A 9,526-nucleotide genomic window follows, 5' to 3' on the forward strand; every position below is an offset into this window, starting at 1 on the left:
TGTGGAATCTATTAATACTAGAGGACAAACTATGGAAAAACCAAAAAAATATGAGAGACATTGATATAAGGACTATTAACAGCCATCAGCTATATCGTGATTTGTAGACACAAGACTAAATAACTACTGCTCTCTCCCTGTTTAGGGAGAGAGCAGTAGTTATGTGCCCTGACAATGTAGTACCACTATGTTTGAAATGGGGGGAGAGAGTACACATGCAAAGGAAAGAAAAAGAAACTGTAACAGTTTTCAACAATCATATTGGTAGTGGTAGTATTCGTATTTTATTCTGAATCTATTGTTGAGTATAATGTGGGGTAAAATAAATGAGTTATTATAAGATATTCTAACTTTATTATCCTTGTATCCTTGAAAACGAGGATTCTTAGTAGGAAAGAAAGGAGCAACGGACACCATACAGAAAAAGTTAAGTAAAAAAAAACCCTGTAGTCTTGAATTTGAATTGAAGTATCAGTATGAACTCATGAAGTTTACCTTTTAAGTAAACGTGCATATACACATACACACAAATTTCCTAGTTCACTTTTAAACTGAGCTCCAGAGATGAGGAGACTTTGTAGAAAAGGATTTTAAATGCCCCTCCCACCACTACAGTGGCAAAAAGAAAGCTGATCCTACAGAGATAAGTCAGAAAGAGCACTCAGGTCAGAGACAGACAGCTGAAACATTTTTTAGCCTTTCTTGAAGTTAGCAAGAGGAAATAACTCTGTAATTAGAATTAAGAACAGGATGGGGGACACCCAGGTGGGATATGGCATGGACTAGTCTCTTAGCCACACTGGTGTAGGGTTGTCACCAATCCTTTAAGAAGTAACCTGGAACTAACTTTTTATTAAAAGTATTTTTAATAAACTGTGTATTATTCCTACTAGAATGTGGGCGCAGACAGTCTCAGTTAATCCTTTTATAAACTTTATAAAGTTCTGACTTTAAGAATCAGAGCCCACTAAATACAGCTAGATTGAAAAACCTAGACCTGAAGAGCCCTCTCTAATTTGATTCTAGGCCCAGAGATGGCAAAACTAGGCAAGCAGCACTCTCACAAAATGATCACTCAGTGAGGTTTACTTCTATTTGGGGCTAACTCATACTACCTTTAACAACTAAGCCCAGTGCTCTTTCCTGTACAGCACAATGACTCCTGGACCTAAAAACTAACACAGGGTAAAAACAAGAACAGATGAAAAGTGGCAGAATAGATGCTTCAATAAAATACAGAAATTCTTTCTAAGGTCTGTTATAAAAATACTAGATTCTGTTGAGTTAAATATGAATGACAAAATTTCAATTATAACTACTGAAAGAACAGAAATAGAGTACATCACTTTTCAACTAGAAACAAGAGACAACAATAAGGGTGGAAAAAACAATCAACCCAGAAGTTAAGCAAGGTAGGAGCTATAGATTAGTAATTAATGATCAATGTAAAAAGAATAAAACTCTCCAGTTTTAAAAATGACAAAGATTGGGCTTCCCTGGTGGTGCAGTGGTTGAGAGTCTGCCTGCCGATGCAGGGGACACGGGTTCGTGCCCCAGTCCGGGAGGATCCCACATGCCACAGAGCGGCTGGGCCCGTGAGCCATGGCTGCTGAGCCTGCGCGTCCGGAGCCTGTGCTCCGCAACGGGAGAGGCCACAACAGTGAGAGGCCCACATACCGCAAAAAAAAAAAAAAAAGACAAAGATTGACATAATGGATAAAAAAATTACAGTGATGTGTTCTTTATAGAAGACAAACTTAAAACCAATGACATAGTAAAACTGAAAATAAACAGAAAAAGACATTAGGAACATACAAAAGAAAACTGTTACTGCTATACAAACATCAGACAGGATAGACTTTAGAACAAAAAAGCATAGAGACTAAAAGAGTCACTGCATATTGCTTCAATTTGCCACAAAAATATAACAAATTCTAAACTTGAATGCAACAAATAAAATAGCTTCAAAATAAACAAAGCAAAAAAAATCGGACAGAACTACAAGGTAATTGACAATTCCGCTATCATAGTGAAATTTTAATGTACTTTTCTCAGTAATTGATGAATTAAGTAGACACACATAAAAAACAAACAAAAAAACATTAAAAAACCCAATAAGGATATGGAAGATTTGAACATTACAACCAATAAGCTTGATTTACTGGACAGACATAAAACCATCCACTCAATAACTGAAGAACACATATTCCTTTCTAGCACACATGGAACACCTAAGGAAATCTGTTCATGTACTAGAGATTAAAATAAACCTCAACAAACTAAAATAAAAAGAAATTCGTATTATACAGACCACAATCTCAGATCTTAAAAAGTTAAAGAATTAACTTACTCTCTTCTAGACTTCTCCACTTCCTTTTTAGAAGGTAAAGTACATCCATCAAATACCAGGATAGGCTTGATCCCATGAGATAGTAACATATTTACAAATTTCATACAAAATCCTACATACCTATGAAAATGAAGAAAAATAATTAAATGCTTTGCATCTTTAGGTAATACTTTTGCTATTTTTAAAACCAAATGAGACATATTATGAAAAGAGGTTTCTGTTTTTTTTAAGCAAATGTTTTCACAGGAAATGTAAACTCTAATTTAGACTTGGATCCTAATGGGCTATGGGATATTTGCTTTCCTCATGTGTAGATTAAAAGGCTTTGACATCCCTTTCAGTTCTGACATTGTGTGATTCTATATCTAGCCTTTTTACCCCATTTTCTTTTTTTTTTTGCTTTGAGAAATTTCAAATCTATTGAAAAGTTGAAAGAATAGTAGAAAAAATACCTGATTTCTCCAACAACACCATTATCATATCCAAGAAACTTAACAGCCACAAAATACCATCTAATATACAGTCTACATTAAAATTTGTCTGATTGTCCCAGTATTGTTATAACCAGTGGTGACCTGCTAAATGTTTAACAAGTTCTAGAGAAAGTGGTACCTAATATGTAGCATTTGTCAATCCCTGACATGAATATTCTACAGTGGTGGATAAACTACCAATATGGGCTCACTAAATGCTGAACTGGGAGGAGATGGTGTATAGGCAGCTCATAAAAATTGACTCCAGCACAGCACTGCTACAATTTTTTCCCCTAGTCCAGGATGCAAACAAGAATCAGGTATTGCATTTCAATTTTTATTCTGGCAAGACAGTTAACAATAGCTCCATGTAGATTCATTCCAGGGTCACATGGATGGCTCAACATATGCAAATCATCACTGTGATACACCACATCAACAAAAGACAAAAACCATGTGATGATCATCTCAATAGATACAGAAAAAACATTTGACAAAATTCAACATCCATTCATGATAAAAACCCTTACGAAAGTGGGTATAGAGGGAACATATCTGAACATAATAAAAACTATTTATGACAAACCCACAGCCAATATAATACTCAATGGTGAAAGCTCAAAGCCTTCCTGCTAAAATCTGGAACAAGACAACGATGTCCGCTCTCACCACTTCTCTTCAACATAGTATTAGAAGTCTGTTCCACAGCAATCAGACAATAAAAAAGAAATAAAAGGTATTCAGATTGGTAAGGAAGACATGATACCATACATAGAAAACCATAAAGTTGTCACATAAAAACTACTAGAACTGATAAATGAATTCAGCAAGGTAGCGGGATACAAGATTAACATACAGAAATCTGTTGCATTTCTTTACACTAACAATGAAATAGCAGAAAGGGAATATAAACAAACAATCCCTTTTAAAATACTTAGGAATAAACCTCACCAAGGAGGTGAAAGACTTATATGCTGGGAACCACAAAACATTAATAAAGGAAATTGAAGAAATGAAAAGATATCCCATGCTCTTGAATTGGAAAAATTAATATTGTTAAAATGGCCATATGACCCAAAGCAATCTACAGATTTAATGCAACACCCATCAAAATACACAAGACATTTTCATAGAACTAGAACAAATAATCCTAAAATTTATATGGAACCATAGAAGACCCAGAATTGCCAAAGCAATCCTGAGAAAAAAAGAACAAAGCAGGAGGCATAACCCGCCCAGACTTCAGACAATACTACAAAGCTACAGTAATCAAAACAGCATGGTATTGGCACAAAAACAGACATAGAGATTAATGGAACCGAATAGAGATCCCAAAAATAAACCCACACACCTATGGACAATTAATCTTCAACAAAGGAGGCAAGAATATACAATGGGGAGAAGACAGTCTCTTCAGCAAGTGATGCTGGGAAAGTTGGACAGCTGCATGTAAATCAATGAAGCTAGAACACAGCCTCACACCATACACAAAAATAAACTCAAAATGGCTGAAAGACTAATATAAGACAAGACACCATAAAACTCCTGGAAGAGAACATAGACAAAACATTCTCTGACATAAATCATACCAATGCTTTCTTAGGTCAGGCTCCCAAGGCAATAGAAATAAAAGCAAAAATAAATAAATGGGACCTAATCAAACTTACAAGCTTTTGCACAGAAAAGGAAACAATAAACAAAACAAAAAGACAACCTATGGACTGGGAGAAAATATTTGCAAATGATGTGACTGAAAAGGGCTTAATTTCCAAAATATACAAACAGCTCCTACAGTTCAATTACAAAAAAACCCCAAACAACCCAATCAAAAAATGGGCAGAAGACCTACATAGACATTTCTCCAAAGAAGACATACAGATGCCTAACAGGCACATGAAAAGATGCTCATCATCACTAATTATTAGCGAAATGCAAGTCAAAACAACAGTGAGACAGTGAGGTACCACCTCACACCACAGAATGGCCATCATTAAAAAGTCTACAAATAACAAATGCTGGGGAAGGTATGGAGAAAAGGGAATCCTCTTACACTGTTGGTGGGAATATAAATTGGTGCAGCCACTATAGAAAACAGTATGGAGGGAGGTTCCTTAAAAAGCTAAAAATAGAGTTGCCATATGATCCAACAATCCCACTCCTGGGCATATACCCAGACAAAACTGTAATTTGAAAAGATACATGCACCCCTATTTTCACAGCAGCACTATTTACAACAGCCAAGACATGGAAACAACCTAAATGTCCATTGAAAAATGAATGGATAAAGAAGATGTGGTATACATATAAAAGCAATGAAACGATGCCATTTGCAGCAACATGGATGGACCTAGAGATTATCATACTAAGTGAAGTCAGAAAGAGAAAGACAAATACCATATGATATCACTTACACGTGGAATCTAAAATACAACACGAACGAACACATCTATGAAACAAAAACAGACTCACAAATATAGAGCACAGACTTGTTATTGCCAAAGGGGAGGAGGGGTTGGGGAGGCAAGGATTGGGAGTTTGGGATTAGCACATGCAAACTATTATATACAGGATGGATAAACAACAAGGTCCTACTGTATAGCACAGGGAACTATACTCAATATACTGGGATAAACCATAAGGAAAAAGAATTTATATATATGTATAACTGAATTACTTTGCTGTACAGTAGAAATTAAACACAACATTGTAAATCAACTAGACGTCAATGAAATTTAAAAACAATAGCTACACATACAACTTCCATCAATTTTAACTCAAAAATATGAAAAGACAATCTTAAAAGATAATCTTCTAAATCAAATATATTCATCTTAATGGAAAATTCACTACATCGTTCTTTTTTTCCTTTTACTGTAAACCAGTGACAATAGACCTTCATTGTCTACAGAACAATGATTGTGAAGTAAAAATAGAAGAAAGCAAACATAAAATTGTAATAAATTTTAAAGGAAATTTACTTTTTTATTAAAAACGAGACAGAGGGACTCCCCTGGCGGTCCACTGGTTGGGATTCTGTGCTTCCACTGCAGGGAGCATGGGTTAGATCCCTGGTCAGGGAACTAAGATCCTGCATGCTGTGCAGTGTGGCAAAAAAAAGTTACTAGAGAGAATATAAACATCAGACACCTGGTGCCCTCACTTTATATGTTTTAGACATCTTTCCAGGTCAGCACATATAGAGCGACATCATTCTTTATTACGGTCATAAAGGTTTATCATAGGCTTATCCAAATTTTCTGACCTTTTCTGGTTAATATCCCCATCCAAAGGTGAAAAAGAAAAGGAAAGTAAACTATCAAATGTGACTTATTAGTTGCAGTGGGAAAAAAAATTACACAATACTTTGCTGAAAGTCCTGAAACTTTCTAGTTCAGTAAACATTTACTAAACACCTACAACATGGTCAGTCCTGTGGAGTTCATCTCTGACAACAAAGGATACTCCCTGTACTCTGGACAACTCTTCCAGTTAGTCAAAAATCTGAGAATCCTTAAAAATTACCAAAAAACTAGAGATAAAGTTTCCCCCCAGTGAAGACAATTCAAAGAAACACTGAAGGTAGCACTGAAAAACTTGCAGTCTTCAACTGTAATCGCAACTGCTCAAATTTAGTGGTGGAAAAGAAATCACTTTCAAAAAATGATTATAACATGGGCTTCCCTGGTGGCGCAGTGGTTGAGAGTCTGCCTGCCGATGCAGGGGACACGCGTTCGTGCCCCAGTCCGGGAGGATCCCAGCGGAGTGGCTGGGCCCGTGAGCCATGGCCGCTGAGCCTGCGCGTCCGGAGCCTGTGCTCCGCAACGGGAGAAGCCACAGCAGTGAGAGGCCACAACAGTGAGAGGCCCGCGTAATGCAAAAAAAAAAAAAAAAAAAAAATGTTTATAGCAGTTGGAGTGGCAGAAGTGCCCAGACTCCTTCAGATCCACACAAACTGTAACAGGTCACTTTTGGTCAAATTAACTCCATAGGCCTGAAAGCCCAAAACATACATTCACCTTTCAATAATGACTTCTCTGTTACTCTCCATCCCCACCCCCTCCCTCCATCTTCTGTAAACAAAAAGGGTTATTACTGTCCATTGTGCTTAAGTAAATCAGACTAAGATCTGTGAGCCTTTCCTCTAGGAGATAAATAATATATTGCAAAAAAGAAAAAAGAAAACACATAATAGTATCCAAATTCCTGTGGGAAATCTCTGTCCAAAAACTATGCTTGCTTGTTTTTCTAGTGTTTCTAGTGTTTCTATTTAAAAAATAAAGAGGACATTCGTCCTGCCTCAAATGAGGTCACAGAGTTATGACTGGATGTCAACAGGGTCACCAGTTTTGGCCCCAAGTGAAGTAAAAGGGAGTCAGAACACCTTGTCCCTTAGCAGCAACTGCCTTGTTTTGCTAATAGGGCTTAGCAATGTGTTGTCTGTACCCAAGAAAGTAGTAGTCTGAAATCACCATGGATTTTTAGATTATTGTTAAAAAGTTTATCTTAGATAAAGAATAAAGAAAACAGTCTTTGTCCATTAGTGTCCTAATACTCTGGCTTAGTAGAAAGAATGAAAACTAGGACTATAACATAGAAGGAAATGTTCCCTGATTTGGCAGTATTCTAAAGCACATACTCTCACGTCTTGATAAACCTGGCATTGAATAAAAATGATCCCTTTCTGAAAAAAAGGCATTATAAGTCTCATTCTTAATTGGCAATGAATTAATATAAGGTCCAAACTTACTTATCGGTAGGTTCACCTTTGGCTAGTTTTTCAGCACAAGCAACAGCTCCTTTGTGAAGCCAGCAGTATGTATCCACAGCTACTACCTGCCCTTTATACTTCCTCATGTGGATAGGTTCAGAAGCTTCTTTGATAAATTGCAGTAATCCTTGTATCCCCATAGTGCCAAGTTAACTACATGATATGAAAAGAGAAAGGCAAAATTTAAAGCAAAATATATTTACCCAAAAGTGTTGGAAAAATAAAGAAAAAGAGCTTGGAAACTGATATAGCAACGATTATCGTTCAGATATTTGAGAATCATGCTCTTTAATATTTTAAGTGGGCTCCTCCCTGTCAAACAATTTCCATAGTCTAAAATATTTACCCCAATCACTAATACTATCTCTAATGCCACTTCATAGTTCCTTAATGTTTATTCTTTCTAAAGTGCCTTCCCACTTGGAATCATAACATTTGCTCCAAGCCCTTAACACAGTATAAAGCAAGCAGAAAGTACTAAAAAAGTATGAGACTGTTTTCTCTCCAAAAAGGTATTGTTAAAATCTATAAAACTATGTATGCTATGATACCACATTGCCTCTACACAGGCATTATAAGAAATAACATGCAAAACAGTTTGTAGAACATTTTAACTGAAAAATAAAATAATCAAACACAATTATAGAACTAAAGCTGTACTTTTCTAGGAATGAAATTTACTGCCATCAGAACGCTTTATTCCAACCAATGAACGTTGTTTATAACAGTGGTGGGTGGCGTCCAGAGGCAACTCCACTGGACTCTCTGAAAGCTATTCCCAAATAATGTGAAACCTTGCCTGCTGTGCAAATAGTTTCAAGAAAAATGTTTTAGCTTCCCACCCTCTTCCGTCTAGGTTGCAGCCCCCAAGCCCTTTCTATATGGAAACCTGTAGCTGCCAGTCCTTTCCCAAGCAACTATTGCCCCTTCCCCCAACTCCCCTGATAAAAAAGTAAAAGCAGTAGACACTGAGTAGCTGCTCAGCATTTCGTAAAATAAATCTCTCCCATAAGGCATTACGTTTGGGAGGAAAGGAAGAAAGTACAGGATCAGAAGTCAGACTTACCCTGTTGAAACCCTGTATCAAAGCTGTGATACTCTAGTTCAGCAGTTCTCAATTTTCAATTCTTGGCACATTCTCAACTCCACTCCTAGGGACTATGATTCACTAGTCCTGGAGTGAGGCGGGAATTCTAAATTTTAAATATGGCAGGTAATTTGGACACAGGAGGTCCTCTAGCCACAGTTTAGGAAAAACAATTAGTCTCCTACCTCTCAGACGTTCCTGAAAAGAGTTTTCTTTCTCTGAGGAAAACTGACATAGTATATACATTTCGTGAAACTTACATTTTTTTCTAAGTTAGGTAAATATTCTCGAATAAATGTTTCCTCTTCAGCACAATGAGAACGATGGGGGGCCTTAGGCACAAAGCATCCTCAGGAGACCGCCCGCAGCACCAAGTAGTAGTGACAGCACAATGTCACCGCTCCATCCCGTTTCACAGGGATTGGCAGGGAGGCCCACAAGCCCTTTCCAGGAAACACGTTCCTTTGGCCTGCACAACGTTAAGAAAACAATGTACTTGTCAAACATTTGGAAGCTGGGAAGTTGCATATAAAACTGACCTGATAGCTTGCGCAGGAAAACGAGAGGACCCTCCCTCGGTTCGCCGAACTGCAGCCCTGGCCAGGCCGAGCGCGCTCCCCCGGCCCATACACCGCCGCACTACAAATTCATTTCAGGGGTGCCCCCCAGCCCCGCGCCGCCCTCGGGGCCACTGCAGGGTCCGGGAACGCGTGAGACCCTCCCCTTCAGCCCCGCAGACGCCGGATCCCGAGGGCAGGGGCGGGAACCAGCGGGGACCCACCGCGTGCCCTGAACAGCCCGCTCCGCTCGCTTCCCGGCTAGGTCTCGCGCCGTCCGTCGGAGGGCAG

At 38.1% G+C, this 9,526-nt stretch overlaps 1 protein-coding gene across 2 annotated transcripts in view; it reads right to left on the reverse strand.

Moving 5' to 3' along the window:
• Window positions 1-9,145, reverse strand: part of EXO1 (exonuclease 1) — a 38,534-nt gene extending 29,389 nt beyond the window's left edge. Inside the window, exons 1-3 of one of the 2 annotated variants that reach the window (XM_029229601.1) lie at window positions 8,939-9,145; window positions 7,571-7,744; window positions 2,351-2,470 (exon numbers count right to left, since the gene is read on the reverse strand). In XM_029229601.1, coding sequence (XP_029085434.1) covers window positions 2,351-2,470; window positions 7,571-7,731 — 281 coding nt within the window. In that variant the 5' untranslated portion in view covers window positions 7,732-7,744; window positions 8,939-9,145. Of the gene's footprint in view, window positions 1-2,350; window positions 2,471-7,570; window positions 7,745-8,653; window positions 8,765-8,938 lie in introns of those variants that run through there. The other variant, XM_029229600.1, reaches the window with a different exon arrangement.
• Window positions 9,146-9,526: the final 381 nt, after the last annotated feature.

Source organism: Monodon monoceros, unplaced genomic scaffold, assembly GCF_005190385.1.
Source record: "Monodon monoceros isolate NGI ecotype Baffin Bay Population unplaced genomic scaffold, NGI_Narwhal_1 Super_Scaffold_18, whole genome shotgun sequence".
NCBI classification, from domain to species: Eukaryota; Metazoa; Chordata; class Mammalia; order Artiodactyla; family Monodontidae; genus Monodon; species Monodon monoceros.